Raw genomic sequence first — 17115 nt, forward strand, 5'->3', positions numbered from 1 at the left:
CACAACAACAAAATGAATAAAAGAGGGAAAACGACAACGGCTGTGGGGCAAATTGGACGTTGAGAGTAGTGTTGGCTTTACCTAGACTATGGCGACTATAACTCCATAGCTGCCTCTTGGCTGCTGGCTGGCTCTCTGCTTGCTTTTTAATGTTTAAACGATTAAGTCGAATTTTAATTTGGCCGCAAAGCATAACACGATTGCACACAAACACACTCACACACTAATGTGCACAGCTTGTATCTCCACATTATAGTGTAGTGGCTGGGCGAGTGGTTGGGGGTGCGCCGGCGACGCGGCCTAAGCTAACAGAAATGTAAAGCAGGCAATAAAGTGGCAACATGCTGACTTCGCCAACTTGGTCCGCGGCAAACTGAAGCAGTCCCAGTGGCTGGCAGGCAGGCAGACGGTAGTGAGTGACTGAGTGACTGAATGAATGAATAAATGACTATAGCTTGGGGCTGGGCCTGGGCGGTGTCGTGGCGCTCGGAACGGCTGGCTGTTCAGATCAGCCTCTTGCCGGCACGTTGGCGTGTTGCTGCTGACGCTCATTAATGCTTAAAGTGTTTTATGATATGCATAATTGCTGCCAGATAATAAAGTCGACTCGTCGTTGACGCAGACAACCATCGCGGCCTGGTCTGGTAGCCGCGTTTATTTATGTTTTATACTGTAACACTAGATGCCATAAGTATAGTTTATTAGCACGACTGCATCCCCTATTAAAACAATTCTTACAAATGTATCGCTGACAAAACTGCTCATTTTTATTGCACTTTGAAATGAAATGATTTACAGATATTAATTTTACTCCTGTTTGATTTTCACATTTGCTGTGCACGGCTGCTCTTCATTTTCAATGTCCATCTTTTCACATATACGCTCGTTTTCCTCCTCCTCTTCTTCTTCATCATTTTTATCTTTAATTTTTAGCAGCTTTTCCTCCACACTGTCCCGCATTCGCATAATACCCTCTGATAGTGCGTACAAGAACTCCAACTTAGTATTCGTACCGCCCACAGCTTCGCGTAGCAAATCGACGCCCCAATTCACTTGCTTGCATCTGGACCTGTATATGTAATTGTTCCTGCTAGCGGCATTAATGTAGGGCAGTCTTTCAGCTCGTGACATGCACCGCCACTTCCGACCTGCCATCTCGGCTAGTTCCGGAGCTGACAAATCACAGTTTTTAGCCTTCTGCTGCTTGCGAAACTCGTGAAGGAAGAGTATAAAAGGATTGCGTCCCTTAAACGAACTTATAGAACTACTTTTGCTGCATCTTTGGCACGTGGCCTTCTTAGTAGAACTGCAAGAAGGGCCTTTTTTACGAACTGCACCACAACGAGCCATTAAAACGAACAAAAACAAAATTTTTTATACGTACTTAAATTTCTCAAACTGTAATATTTTAAAAACTGTCAACAATGGGAATAATTTCAAAACTGTCAACCCTCTAATATGGCAGTGCCAACTCTTTAGTGACGCTGCGTACCTTAGTTTCAAAAAACTTATCTCAAAAACTTTCACAATTTTGTGTTCAGCACTAAATTTTAATGAAAAAGACAAAGCCAATTTTAAATAGTTCTAATTTCATTCTGTCAACAGTTTTTAGATAAATGTATAAATATTGCAACTAAATATAGACAAATTGGCACATAAAAGTGGTAATTGGGAAACTGCGAATCATTATGCTAAGCTTTTGTTTTTAAACACTCACTCGAATATACAAATGTTAACTTTAGACATGCCAAGTACATTTGTACAATAAAAGTGCACTACATATGTATATATGTATATGAGTCTCTAAGCTGAGAAACTTGACCGGCAGTTGTTGTGCAATTAAGGGTTAACTACCGAACATTATTTTAATGTAAAAGATGACCTTAAACCATAATATGTTTAGCTGCTCAGCTATGCTCTACATTAAGCTTAAGGAAATATTTCTTAAAATTGTGTCCAGAAAACTCTGACCACGAATTTGGGGCTGCCAATGCCTTACGTTTTTCACAAGATATACAAGAATATTATTACAATTATCTGACTAAAAAATTATTATTACATTTTCTATATGACACATACCCAATTGAAGGAAACCCACAAAAGAAATATAAATCCATGTACAAACACTCACACTTTGTTAGCAAAATACCTAAGAAACATTTTGCTAACAAAGTGTAATGGTTTGTTGTTGGTACGCTTTGTTTCTGAATTAGAGTCCACATAGTCCATCGTTGCTTCAGTTTGCGAACAGAGTTTTTGAGTTTAATATCAAAATACTTACTCCGTTGACTACAGATGAGCGGTCAGGGAATAGAGCTCTGCATTGCCCCATCGGCCAGCCGCCTACCCCAAAATCATAATGCACATTGGCACACACACACACACACCTACATACAGACACACAGACGCAAAGGCAAACTTTTGCGGCCTTTCCACCCAAAAACAAGCTGCCCACCCCACACGCGCTCTCACTTAATTAAAATGCAAATGGAAATTCTTCAAATAACTCGGCGAGCAAGCAAGCAGCAGGCAAGCGAGCGAGCAAAACAAACAAATAAACAGACAAAACACATTCGTACTGCAGACTCAAACGGTTGGTGTGAGTGGATCAGGGGAGAGCAGAAGAGACGGAGAGGAGAAGAGACGGAGAGGAGAAATTTTGGTATGCCTTCATAAATTTTTTTGGTCTTGTTGCCATTTAGGGTGGGGAGCAAAGGAGCATGTTGTGTGTGGAGGGGGGTCGGATGGTTGGGCAAATGGATGACGGCAATGATGATGACATGTTTCCTTCTCAATGCTTCCCCACAGGCGCATGCGGAAGTTTTGAACTCTTGTTGTTGTTGTTGTTCCTAAATACAGAGAGAAAGACAAAGTAGCGCCTCTGATTTGCTACTGAGTTTACGATACGCGCACTCATCCGGATAGCGATAGGGGGGGATGGCAGAAGACTGGAGGAAGGGAACAGGCAGCTTAAAAAAAGAAAGAAAAACAAGAAAACTTTAACACATCGTCGTGTCTGCTGAAATTGTTCTGGAGGGGAATGGTAATGGGAATGGGAATGGCACACAGTCAGCAGCGCAGATTGTAGCTGCTGCGCATTTTATTGGTTCGGAAGAGCTTGAGCCGACAATCCACTCCACGTACAAGTATCTTTACATCTCTCTGGAGCTACAGAAGCGCGCTGCCAACAACTTCTTCGTGTGTATTGGTGTTGTAGTTGTTGTTAGTGTTGCGCAGGTTTTATGTTTCCAGCGAACTTTTCGATGATATCATTAAATGTTAAAATTCACAAAAGCGTAAAAATTGTTGCGCACCCCGCCACACATCCGTGCCCCTGCCCTTTTCTGTTGTTGCCTCCAGCCCCCCTGCCTGTATAAATCGGCTTTATGGGCACTTTTAGTGTCGACTGCTAGTACGCTATACGCATTGGACAGATCGTACAGATGGACATAATTGTATTGGTTCGCCGACCAGCCAGCTCTTTGGACCCTTTTTTTTTTTCTTCTACTCAATGCCAAGAGCTCTGTGAGCGCCTCTGTAAGTGTGAATGTCTGTCTGGCTGTCTGTCGTTATATCTATCTGTCCGTCGGTCTTTGTATGTGTGTGTGTGTGTGTTTGGCTGTTAAGTGAAATTCTTTTGTGTCGACAGCCGAAAATAAAATTCACACACTCATGATGCCAAAAAACAAGGAGGAGGTGAACAAAACGATAATAAAAAAAAACAAGGAAGAAATGAAGGAAAAAATCGTACACAATGAACGATGTTCGACTCGGTTTATACCTGGCGGGCCAAATCTGCCAGCGACGACGACAACGACGACGACGTCGTTGCTCGTTCAACCGAAATGAAAAGGTGCAAAAAGCAACAACAGCAACAGCAACAACAACAATACAAAAGCGATACAAGCGAGTGGGAACAACAACTACAAGCTGTGGCAACAGCTACAAAATACACCCAATGACAAGCTGCTCGGCAATTTGACATAATTTATACGTCAAATTACTGCAAATTGATGCTAAATGGCTTCAAATTGAATTGACTGGCGAAACAAAAAAAAAAACAACAACAACAACCATGAATAAAAGCAACGAAAAAATGCAAAAACTAAATTGTATGTAAAAAAAACCATGTAGTGCCGGGTGTGCAACAACAACAACAACAACATCTACAACACGAACAACTCTTGTGCACTCGAATGAAAAAAATAAAAACATTTTCAGCGAGATGCGCCACCTTTCGCTAACTTGCTTGGCTGACTGCCTGCATGATTGACGGACTCACTGACTAACAACTGAATCAAACGAGCCATACCTTGTCAAACTGTTTCATTCCCCATTGTTATGTAGAAAATGTTATTATGAATATGTAACACGCAAAAGGAAGCGTGGCAGAACCGTATCTTTGATGAGTAACATGAGACGGGTCGAGCTAGCCATGTTTGTTAGCTCGTCTGAACGCCTGCAGTTCGAAAATTCTATAATCTAGAGCGGCAACATTTGGTAAATATGGTCTGAATCGAAATATGGAGGCTTGGACAGATGAAGGCATGTCTGTCAGTCAAATTTTCAGCTAAGCCACCGCGTCTGAAAACCTGAGTGCTTTAAATATCCAGCAATCAAACGACGAAGCTACATAGAATTCTAAATTTTTAAATGAATTGTTTATGTTAGAGAAAAAGTATAAAATATAAATATGAATAAAGTAAGACGATTTCAATTAGTCGTTTCTATTTTCCCATGCAGTCTTTTGTCTTCATGTGTGACCTGTGTGTGAACGCCTGCATTTTGAAAAGTATGGTTTCTAGAGCAACATAACTTGGCATATAATGATTAATGGCACACATTAAACCTTCTGAAGTGTGAAGATATGGTTCAACAAATTTCCAACCAACCCAACTGGTTGGCCAACATGCACTCAGGGCTATAAAATAATTAATTTATGCCTTACAGTCATAATCAGATGATTCGATCAAAACTTTTGACTGTTCGAGCGAAACTTGCAACATATTGGTGGCTCAAAATTCTTACGGGTTGGTAAAGAAGAAGTACAATTTATGTACACCTAATTCTGTTTTTACACGGTCTTTTTTTACACGATTTTGATAAAACGCGGTTTGAAAATAAAAAAATGCATATATATTTCTTTAGAGATAAGGAACCAATCACCTTTTTTTTACATATGATCAATATCTTTTTTTACACGGTTGTTTCTGGAACCAATCTACCGTGTAAAAACAGAATTAGGTGTACATTCTTATGCAGTCTTATGGACTGAGTCGAAGCAGCCATGTCCATCCGTTTGTTTGTCATCCTTATTTATAGGTCTGGATTTCGAATGTGGATAAAGCTATGATACACTCAACTTGTAGGCAATTAGTCTAAAATTATTACTAAATTTAAACACTTTTTCGATGTCGACTTACTCGCTCGAAACTTGTGCCCCACTATTTATATTTTTGTTGGATTTTATAACTGAAACCTATTTGAATTTTTTCCTTTCTTCCTCTATCGTTGCAGGTGAGTGTTTGTGCCACATTCATTGCCAATTTGGTCGCTGCGACGGCTTCATTTATTGTTGTTGCTGCACCAGCCTTTGTGCATTCAAACAAATAAACTTTCAACGGCAACCAACGCCCACACACAAGCAAAAGGTAAAAGGAAAAATCAATTTGCTCCCCAAGGCACAGTCGTCTGACCACAAAACAGCAAACAGCAAACAGTAACAACCGCAACAGCAACGGCAACGGCAACAGCAACAGAAAGAAGCAAAAGAAAAATGCACAAACATAAAATGCATCTGTCAACAAAAATCCGTTGTTTACAATTTGTTGTTGCAGTTGTTGCTGCTGGTTGCGTTGTTGGTGTTGTGGCTGTTGCTGGCAACATGTTGCGCCAGCTTGTACACATTCGTTGGATGGTTATTTTGGCGCAACGTGAAAATGCTTAACAGTAAACATTTTAACGGCAACACGAAACGCGCAAAATATTGAATTCAATTTAATGCGCGAGAGGCGCTCATAAATCTTTTCGAAAAGAAAGGCAAACCAGACAGACAGACAGGCAGACAGACAGACAGATGGGCAGACAGGCAGAGGCTGGCAAAGTGAAAGAGCCTGATTGCTCAGCGTCCGAAACCGTGTGGTTTCGTCCGTTCCTCAACCTCCACCTCCCAGCCCTCTGTCTGTTCATCTCTTGATTGCAGACAACTATTACAATCCCTCACTACTCACAGCCAAGTGGATAACTGCATTTTATTCCCTTCTGTTGGTTGTTGCGCTTGGTAATTTTTATTTATGGTTAGCGTAAAAAAAAAAAAAAATCGAAAAAAGAGAAACAGCAACTGCCAAATTGAAATGCAAAACGACTCGTTCCGGCCCTTTTGCTAACTGGCCACGCTACACACACACACAGACCCCAAAAAAATGGTTAAACTACTGTGCATAATTAAAAATAATTGCAATGACGACGACGGACGACTACGGGCGCCAAGCAATTCCATTTCTGTGCACCAAACTTGTGGCGGGTAACAAAATGTTGTGGCATGTCGCATAACTCATCAAATATAGATAGTCGAATGCAGTAGTATTTGGCTTGCGAAAACATTTATGCAAAGTGTACATACTATAGTATGTATTTATGTATGGGCTCGTATATGTAAAATGCAATTTCCTTAAGATGCGCGGGCGCAACAACTGCCAGACAGCCAAGTTGCTTTGTTGGTGGAAAGTTTTGGTGCTAAAAGTTTTTCACTCAATGCGCACAGATCTTGATTACCTCAGCCATGCAAAAGTTGCCACCGTTGTTGTGCTGGCGAGGGAATCTAGTAGCTGTCATGCCAAGCAACTAAATGAGCGCTCGACGGGATGTCTATCCTTGCATTGCAACCACAATGGGGCAAATTGTTGAAAACTACACTCGCATAAATCTTTAGGTGTTTTTCTTTTAACAACATATTTTTAGTAATATTTTCTACCCCACCCTTCACTTTATTATGCTTTACCAGACAAATTTTTGTTTTTTTTGTTTGTGAAAATTTTATGTTAAAAATAGCAATTGAAAACTCTTAATAGCCACAATACTTGGCAGTACCTGATCGTTTTTCAGCATCGAAAATATAATATAAAATATTCACAAATTTTAATTGAGAATATCTGTATCATAATAATTTAATCTAAAAAGCATCGATATTACAAGTAATCCTAATCTGTACATCATTGGTAGTCGCGTTAATTTGTTTTAGTCTAAAACTATTCAATGATAACATTTGTACATTGGAAATGTATGTATAGGCATTGGAAACAAACTAAAATCTTCAGTTAATATAAAAAAAAATTTCTTATAATTTTCTTAAATATTTATAAACTAAAATTTTCACTTCATATAAAAAAAGTTTTTTATAATTTTCTTAAATATTGATAACTTAAAATTTTCACTTAATATAAAAAAAGTTGCTTATAATTTTCTTAAATATTTATAAACTAAAATTTTCACTTAATATAAAAAGAGTTTCTTATAATTTTCTTAAATATTTATAAACTGAATTTAAACTATCATTTTAAAAATTCATAAAGAAACATGACTATCATTTCAACATATCAAAGATTTTTATTTTAATTAGGAAAAATATGCTGATAAGGTGACTTATTTCGCAGACCTTATAGAGACTTGATCCATTCACCGCAAAGATAATTTAAATTCTTGCTCCCGCTGTCTTTCAACTTGCCCCATAGTCCGCTTGCTCGACGCATCGTCTACCCGCCTCGCTCGTTTTCAGTCCCCACTCGTATCTGAAATTGTTCAACTTCATCAACTGGAGAAGCGAGGCGCAATGCTGCAAAACGCGAATTGTTGAAGCATTTTTGCCGCCATCTGAGCCGCCGCCACAGTCTTGGCATTGCTGTGCATTTTTATGGCAAGCAAGTCTTAAGTCTTCCCCCTTTTTTTTTTTCTTTTTTTTTCATTTGATGGTTGCTGCTGCAAAGGGCGGTGACGGCAGCAACGTCGGCAAGTAAAGTGAAAAGGCCCGGAGGACGCACACAGCACTTGAACTGTAAAAGAGTGGAAAGCGCCGCAACGGAGCGCTGTGAAAAATGTCTTGGAATGAAAAGGCAACTGGCAAATGCAGCGAAGGGGGGCCACAAGATTGCAATGTTGTTGAGTGAGCGGAGTATTGGAGGAGCAAGGAACGGGGAATGGGCTCCGCATTATTTGTTGTTTATGGCCCTGGCTGCCGTTTATAGCTGCAAGCGAAACCAAGTCACTCTTCATCCGGTCTTTGGTCGTTCTCTGAGTCTTGGTCTTGGTCTTGCTCCAGCTTTGGGTCGGTTCTGGCTCGATCTGCACATTGTCACGGGTCGAGTTGGTAACGTAGTAGGCAAACGTTTGGCATTCAATCAACAAATGAAACAACTTACTAAATTATAGTTACATTCAATTTCAAACTGGCGGAGTCCAAATCAGTGGAGCAGTTTTTTCATGCTGCCGAAACAGCTGAAATTGTTATCAAGGAGTTGCGGGAGTTCGTTAGTGACATGTTCATGTCTAAGGTCCTGCCATGTGGCTCCTATGAAGCCTATTTAAATCTCACCACCATCGAACAAAAAACCTACTGTGTGGAAGTCACATCCAATGGATATAGAATAGTCTCTTTCGAATACGACACAATAGACAGTGACAAGATAGACGATGGATTCATAGATCTATCTTTTGAATCTCCCGAAGCGCTCCTCACCGAAATCAGTCCCAGTTATGTGGTGGCCTTCGGCGAAAGCCTTTGTGCCAAGCTGAGTGAGATTCAACGACGTCCTGATAATGACAACTATTATGGCAACAACGAGAGGGGAAGCTCCTAGCAAAAACTAAACAATAACAATAACGATGCTCCACTGTGCGACCGAGCGAGCAAGCAGGCAGCCAACCGAGCTGCCAGCCATTTGCTTGCGTGTGCTCATAGCAAGAATTTTATGGCAATTACTTTTGGTCAGCGAACATGCCTCGCTGGAGGAGAGTATGGAGGCTGTGGGGCTGCGGGGCTGCGAGATTGTGTGGAGCTTTGCGCAGCTTTGGGTGTGGCCGGCAAACAAGCAAACACACATTCATGCAACCTGAGGCAGTGGTAGTTGTGCCTTTTAGAAATTTGTTAATTGTCGCCAAGTGATAATTAAACGATTTCTTATGTGCCGAAGACGCCAAGGAGCTGGCTAGTTAAATGGCTTGATTGCAATAATTAAGCTTTATTTGCCGATGATTATGGCTCCGAAAGACAGACCACCAGCTCCAGGAGTACATCATTACCGGAAATTTTCTAGCGTTGAAAACGAACTATTAAAGTGTCATTGCTGCCTCAAATTCGCATTCGATCATTATTACAAACATATAGTATTTGTAAGATTTGTAAGTTGGGAGCAAATACATTGAAAGACTCGGCAAACCACAAACAAAGCTTTACTTCACTGCTGCTGCTATTATTATTTACCTTAGGCAGTGTATCTTTTATTGGTATTTATGAATAAATAAGTTCTATTTAAAATATAAATAAAGCAGCTCTTTCGTGAAACGAATGAAATTGTCGAAAAGCAGCCATTCATGCTAGTCCAGAGCTTCAAAATTGCTTACAAAATAAGTAATTAAGTAAATGCAATGAACATTTGCCGGCTCTGTTTGTTTAATTGTCGCAATATGTGTTAGAACAACTTGATTGACTTAACGCACAAGAAGCAATGTCTCTATAAAGTGCACTACGAGAATAAAATAGCGATCTCCGATTTTTTAGGCGATAAAGCTCACTACTGAAATCAGCAGTCAACTCAGCCTTAATTAAGCAAAAACATTAAGGCTGAGGAATTACTTAGAACATGGATGGTCCTCACAAAAGTCTGATTGAAAGATGAAGAAGTTTCATAGACAGATGAAATATTGAAGTTGATGTCAAAAAAAAAAATCAAATAAATCAGATGCTGAAATATAAACGCACTAATCCTATAAAGCAAATACGCGTATATAAGAAATGATTGTCATTAAATTCTTTTTATATTTATAAGTTTCTTTAATTTCTTATTGTTATTATTATATTTAGATTGTTTCTTTTTCTACTTCTATATTAAATAAATAAAATAAACTTAGTGATGGGAAGAACCAAACATACCACGAAAGGATCTAATTTCTGCAAAGAAAGCATCTCCTCAACGGGAAGAACAGACAGTAGTAGTCGTTCGTATTCTAAAACAAATATACATACAAAGTTAACTAATCAGATCTTAACTTTAATGAAGTTAAATAACCGAATATCTTTAGTTTTACGAAAATGGTCAAGCTCTATGGAATTGTTCCTCTTGATAAAATGTTATATTTTTTCCTGCAGTGCATTTATGTTTATGCACTAGCGTACAAGTAGAGGGCTTTATGGCTTAGATCTTTTGAAGAAAAAGTTAACAAGTTTTTTTTTTTTTTTTTTTTTTTTTTTTTTTTTTTTTTTTTTTTTTTGCACAACATAACGCTTGAATGCTTCAGATGAAGAAGGCGCATTGCTGGCCGGAGTATGGAGTATGGAGCATGACTGAGCCTCGGGTTCGGGCGAGGTCTGCTGCCAAATGCGGCAGGACAAACATTGCTTGATGGTGCTAAGGCTTTATCTAGTTGCGTTCATCAGAGATGTCCATTTGTCCGTCTGACAAAGACAAAGACAACGACAGTGACAGCGACGAATGCTTGACAGATATTTACACACAAACACAAATACACTCAAATGAAGGCAGAGTCATATCAGGCTTGTCTATCTGGCTCTGTCTATATATTTGTCCATTGAAGCATGCAATTGATTGCTGCAAACACACAGAGACAATCAACAACAAAAACAACAACAACAGCAGCAGCAGCAGCAAGCAGAGCCCACTAACAGCAACAACAATAAAGACAGAAATCTTGGACCTGAGCTACGGCTACGGCTACGTCTTGGACTGTCTGTGAATTGGTGCTCCCAACTCTGCGTTGGCCACATCGGAGCCTCGACTGGGGCGGCACTTTAATTGCCTTTTCATTGCAACAGTGAACCCTCTACTCTGCACCTTTGTGTGTGTGTGTGTGTGTGTGTGCGAGTATATATCCATATGTTTGTGTGTAATTTGTGGTTCTTGTTCTCTGTTAATGCATTACATGAATTTTAACAAGCTTTGCATTCTGTTGTCGGTTGTTTATTAGGCCCTACCTTCCTGGCCGCTGGCTGCTGTGCTGTGTATTTGGTAACATGTTGCAGCTATTTCGTTCATGCCTTGCTTCCATGTTTCATCCATTAAAATGCTTTCATCTGAAGATAATACATACGTTTGCAATGGCAAACAATATTGCATTTCAGACTCTTTTTAGCAAGTTTTTTCCAAGCTTTTTGTGGCATTTTCAATTTTGGATTACCTTTGAATTAACACGAAGTTCAACATTATACTTTGTGATATGAATATAGATAAATATGTGAAGGAATCTGGCATGAATTAAATGTTAACCTTTTACAAATTTAAAATATAAGTTTAATTTGAATAATTACGAACTTTTTACCGGCTTTTCGAATAGAAAACATGAAAGGAAAGCTAAAGTCAAGCAAGCTTCCACAAAAAAAAATTAAAAAAAATATATTTTAAAAAATAATTAAAATTAAATAAATTAAATTATTTAACTAAATTTTAAAAGAAGTTTCAATGCATACATACATAAATGGAGACATATGTTTCAACAGTTTCAACAGCATACATTTACATCAGAATCCTGTCCATGCGTGTACGTATGCTGTACGGAAAAAAATGAAAGCAGCTACAACAGAGAGCAGAGCTGGGGCAGAGATTATATTTATGGCTATAACTTTCATTCGAATTGACCTATCACGATGAAACTTGGCATACGGACACATAATCACTAACGCCAAATTGCCAAATTTGACTTAAAAAATTGCAATTACAATTACAATAACGGGAGTTTTGCAAAATCACTAATAGCGGGGAGTGGAGGGGTGTATCAGAATAAAAAAAAAACTCGACCTGCCTAGGACTTAGGGGAATCTAGATACTAACTAGTATAGCCTTTTACCCATTTGTTTTGGGTACAGGCTTTAAAAATTTAAGTTGTTCCCAACATGAAGGATGGCTCTAGCTATTTATTTTCCAAGATAATAGGGGCTATTATAAGAAATTTTTTTTTTTTTTTGCTCTTGCATTTATTAAATTGCTTGCTAAATTATATCCAGACAAAGGCTGGCATTAAAACAATTTTGTTGTCACTTTGACCACAAATGTAAGTACCCATTGAACCTCACCGGTAATATTGGCAACTACTTTGTAAAAACCGTCAGGCGCTGTTTCAGGGAAACCATCACCATTAATCACACAGCGATCAAATATATATCGATTCTTCGGCCATGGGGGCGTATATTTTTTCCCAAATTTCGGAATATTTGAGCAATGTCCAACGTTTTTTACGATCAAATTTTCGTAGAACTTTTCAAGGAAATCATCAAGTTTTTGATAGGGAATAGACCATGGCGTTAGTTTATAATCGTTACCACCAGTATTGCTTCGATAACACAGCGCCTCAATCTATTATAACAAAATTACAGGTTCAGAATTTTTTTTATGTGCTTTGTTCAGATCGACATTTTTGCAGCCGGAGTGTGTCACCTTCAACTTACCATAGTGTCGTCATGGACATCATAATTCCAGTTTATTTCACCGGACACGGCGTATTCACCGCGGCTGACTCGATCCACCCGAAACGATAATTTCAGTTTCTCTTCGTCGGAGGAGGTTCCCGTCACAGATTTTGGCTCATATTCCCAAGAGCGCTTTATTTAGAAAATCATAAATTTTTGATTTCCCAATGCAAGTAGTGTATTGTATTTAACTTACTTCGGCTGCACAAATTCCGCAAAGTACGATGAAGGCAGCACCCGATGCCACCAGAAGGTGGGAAAACATGTTTAAGCCTATCAAGGGTATGTGTTCAACTTAACCCTGAAATAGCTTCTTTTATATGCTGGAGTAGCGTTCGTGATTGTGGGTTTTGCTGGTTAATTATGGATGTCGTTCAATTTAATTGAAGTGTAAACATAATATCATCTGCATCTACAACTAAATAGCTGTAAATTCAAGCCATATTATCATAAACTAATGTCAATTTTAATAATCAGTTTTGTAACTACTAATTATAAACACCGATTTTATAACCTGAATTTACGTACACACATACATATGTGCACGTCTATCGACAACTCTTTGATATTCGTTCAGGAATGATCTCAAAAATTAAGCTTTCATGCCTAACATGAATATAAAGAGTTGAATTACTTCAAAGTTATTTGTACTTTAGATCCAAAAGAAGAGCTCACGGTAAATTTATATACTTTGGTATGAATTGTACAAAAATACTTATATTATGTTTGCACGAGCTGGCAGAAGGAGGCGTGGCAGACGCCCCAAATTATGTATATTCTTGATCAGAATGACAAGACGAGTCATGAACACCTTTATCTCAGAAATTATGAGAGCTGGAGACACCAAATTTTTGTACGCTGTGCAAGTTCGTTGAAATTTTTTGATTTTCCCCCCACTCCCCAGATAATGGGACTTTTCCGAAACGCCGTTCGTATAATCACCTATGTAAATACGCACTATGCAATATGCGAATAATACGAATAAAATGTGTACTCCACCCCCTCTCAAACGCAATCCGTGATTTTCCATAACTGCCGTAATTCTTGGAATTTGTATTTTGCCATTTTTGTATTTTTCGGCAAATACGTCCAGTTAGTAATTATGAGTCCATATGCTAAGTATTATCATGATAGGCTGATTTAACAGGGTTATAGCCCTATATGTATGTATATATTTGTACCCTACCCTCAGCTGTTGTTGTTGTTGCTTCTTTGCACAGACACACGATGCACAAACAGACAAACACAAACATGTATAGACACGCATTTGCATGTTAGTGTGAACTTAATCACGCTTTACGTGAGTTCGAATACCAAAGGAGGTAAAATTTATTAATTTTTTTTACTTTTCTTTTAACTTTCTTAATTCTTTTAATTTGTTTACTTATTCTACACCTATGTAAAGAGTATTTCTAAGTCGGGAAACCCTACTTTAGCTTCTCCACTTGATTTCCAATACGATTTGGCACTTTAATCAGATATATAGTATAGTTTTTATTTGTTTGCTATATAGCATTTATTAAATTACTTGCTAAATTAGTTCCAAACAAAGACTGACATTAATTCAATTTTGATGTCAGTTTGACCACAAATGTAAGTAACCATTGAACCTCACCGGTAATATTGGCAACTACTTTGTAAAAACCGTCAGGCGCATGTTCAGGGAAACCTTCACCATTAATCACACAGCGATCAAACTTATATTGCTTCTTCGGCCATGGGGGCTGATATTTTTTCTCGTATCGAGGCAAATTTGTGCAATGTCCAAAGTTTTTTATAACTATATCTTTGTAGAACGTGTTAACGAAATTTTCAAATTTTTGGTAGGGCATCGACCACGGCATTATTTTCCAATCGTTACCGCCTGTATAACTTCGATAGCACAGTACTTCAATCTATCATAACGAAATTTATGGGTTAAGATATTTTTTATGTGGTTTGTTCAGATCGACATTTTTGCAGCCGGAGTGTGTCTCCTTCAACTTACCATAGTGTCATCTCCGACATCGTAATTCCAGTCGATTTCACCGGACATGGCGTATTCACCTCGTTTGATTCGATCCACCCGAAACGATAATTTCAGTTTCTCTTCGTTGGTGGAGCTTCCCGTCACAGATTTTGGCTCATATTCCCAAGAGCGCTTTATTTAGAAAATCATAAATTTTTGATTTCCCAATGCAAGTAGTGTATTGTATTTAACTTACTTCGGCTGCACAAATTCCGCAAAGTACGATGAGGGCAGCACCCGATGCCAGCAGAAGGTGCGAAATCATGTTTAGCTCTATACACGGTATGTGTTGAACTCATTTTAAATGTTGAAGTAGCGTTGGCTATTGGGGGGCTTTCTGGTTAATTATGGACTCATTATACTCTGTACATGAAATGTACAAGAGTATATTAGGTTTGCGGGAGCTGAAAAATGTAACAGGCAGAAGGAGGCGTGGCAGACCCCACAAAGTATATATATTCTTGATCAGCATGACGAGACGAGTCGATCTAGCCCTGTCTGTCTGTCTGTCCGTCTGTCCGTCCGTATGAACACCTGGATCTCAGAGACTATAAGAGATAGAGACACCAAATTTTGCACGAAGATGCGTTATGCGTGTATTCTATACGAGTTTGTTTTATTTTTTTGATTTTCCCCCCCACTTCCCCCCTATGGGGGTTTTCCCGATTTTCCATTCGTATAATCGCCTATATCTCGGAGACTATAAGACCTAGGAACACCAAATTTTAGTCCCAGATGCCTTATGTGAATACGCAGAAAATGTATATTTTGGAATTCCCCTCCCTCCCCCCTCTCCCCCGCAAATCGTAACTCCCGTAATTCTTGGAATTTCGAACTAAAATTTTGGAAATACCCCCAGTTAGTTATTATGTGTCTGTATGCCAAATTTCATTATGATAGACCGATTAAACAAGAAGTTATAGCCATAAATATATTTGCTGATGCAGCGCTGCTCAAGCGCTGCCCGTGGCTGTTGTTGATGTTGCTGTTTGGTTGACTGCGAAAATGCTTACACAGACACGAATTGATGCGCATAGGCATACATACACTCACACAGACGCAATTGCTATGTAAATGTGCAATTATACACCCTTTACGTGAGTTCGAATACCGAGAGAGGTAAAATCGATCAAATTTTTTTTTTTTATTTTCTTAATTTTTTTTATTTTCTATAATTATTGTAAACATATGTACAGAGTATTTCAAAGTCGGGACACCCGACTTTAGCTTTTTTACTTGTTTTCAATTTAATTGAAGTGTAAATATAATATCAGTAGCATTTACAACTAAATGGCTGTAAATTTCAGCCAAGTTAGCGTAAACTCGAATATCAATTTTATTGATCAATTTGTAACCACCAATAAAAAGCTGCTAATAAACTACTTGTAAACACCGATTTTATAACCTTAATTTTCGTACATAATGTACATATGTACATACATACATGCCTCAGTAAAATGATTATATGTGACAAACTATTTTTGCTGTGTTCTGCGTATTAGGTAACGGCACTTTATTTTTGAGAATGGTTTACCGTTAGCTGAAAAAGTACGCTTGCCTTTGCCATTTGGTTATAAAAAATTGTATGTGTCTTTTACAATTCGCTCGCTGCTCCGCTTCGTTAATTGGTTTTAAAAGGTTTAATTGCAAGAATTATTTATTCTTAATTTAAACGTGAGTAAACATATAAGTATGTATGTTATAAAATGCATTTGCTTAAATACAAGTATTGGTGAATTAGACTGTACAAAATGCCTCGTGGAAATAACCTTTCGGAGTATGAGCAAGGATTAATCATTGGAATGCATGAAAGCGGTTCCAAAAATGGTGAAATAGCTAAAAAAACGCAATCATCATAAAAATACTATTAGTAATCTCCTCAAAAATCCGAGTGAACATTAAACAACTGATATGGACACCCGATGCAAACGTCAAATCCAGCGACTTGAAGCCGTGGATTTAATGAGCAGTGCACAGATTAAGGCTCAATTGGGACTCAATGTAACAAGGAGTAGAATTATTCAAATAATCCATGAAAATCCGAGTCTTAAACATACTATCATGGTATCTTAACCTAAGCTTTTATCTCGCCATATGAAGGCACGTATTGAGTTCGCACACAGATACCAATTCTGGAAAAAAGTTTAATCTGGACGGTCTTGATAGTTGCAAAAAATATTGGCGCGATATGCGACAGGATCGGCGCACTTGTTATAAGCGTCATGGTCATGGTGGTGGGACGGTAATGGTATGGGCTGCGTTTTGCTACAAAGGAAAGAGTCCAAACACATTGGACTTCCACATATCCACAAGAATGAATGCCAAAATGTATGTTGACTTATTGGACGAGGACTTGCTGGAGTTTGGCGACCAGTTATACGGCGATGAGTGGACATTTCAACAGGATAATGCGCCA

The 17115-nt window shown here is 38.5% G+C and overlaps 3 protein-coding genes across 3 annotated transcripts; 1 reads left to right on the forward strand and 2 right to left on the reverse strand.

Moving 5' to 3' along the window:
* Positions 1-741: 741 nt before the first annotated feature.
* Positions 742-1384, reverse strand: LOC115634240 (HMG1/2-like protein). The gene has a single exon (XM_030531834.1). The coding sequence runs from the start codon at positions 1348-1350 to the stop codon at positions 808-810; it is 543 nt and encodes a 180-aa protein (XP_030387694.1). The 5' UTR covers positions 1351-1384; the 3' UTR covers positions 742-807.
* A 6816-nt stretch (positions 1385-8200) lies between these two features.
* Positions 8201-9348, forward strand: LOC115634192 (GSK3-beta interaction protein). The gene has a single exon (XM_030531780.1). The coding sequence runs from the start codon at positions 8532-8534 to the stop codon at positions 8850-8852; it is 321 nt and encodes a 106-aa protein (XP_030387640.1). The 5' UTR covers positions 8201-8531; the 3' UTR covers positions 8853-9348.
* Positions 9349-12242: 2894 nt separating this feature from the next.
* On the reverse strand, positions 12243-12968 carry LOC115634487. The gene is made up of 3 exons (XM_030532243.1): positions 12888-12968; positions 12671-12823; positions 12243-12578 (listed from the first exon to the last, which is right to left on the reverse strand). Exons 1-3 carry the CDS (start codon positions 12954-12956, stop codon positions 12243-12245), a joined length of 558 nt encoding a protein of 185 aa, XP_030388103.1. The 5' UTR covers positions 12957-12968.
* Between the last annotated feature and the right edge of the window lie 4147 nt (positions 12969-17115).

Source organism: Scaptodrosophila lebanonensis, unplaced genomic scaffold (assembly GCF_003285725.1).
Source record: "Scaptodrosophila lebanonensis strain 11010-0011.00,11010-0021.00 unplaced genomic scaffold, SlebRS2 tig00000001-arrow-pilon, whole genome shotgun sequence".
In the NCBI taxonomy this organism is placed as follows: Eukaryota; Metazoa; Arthropoda; class Insecta; order Diptera; family Drosophilidae; genus Scaptodrosophila; species Scaptodrosophila lebanonensis.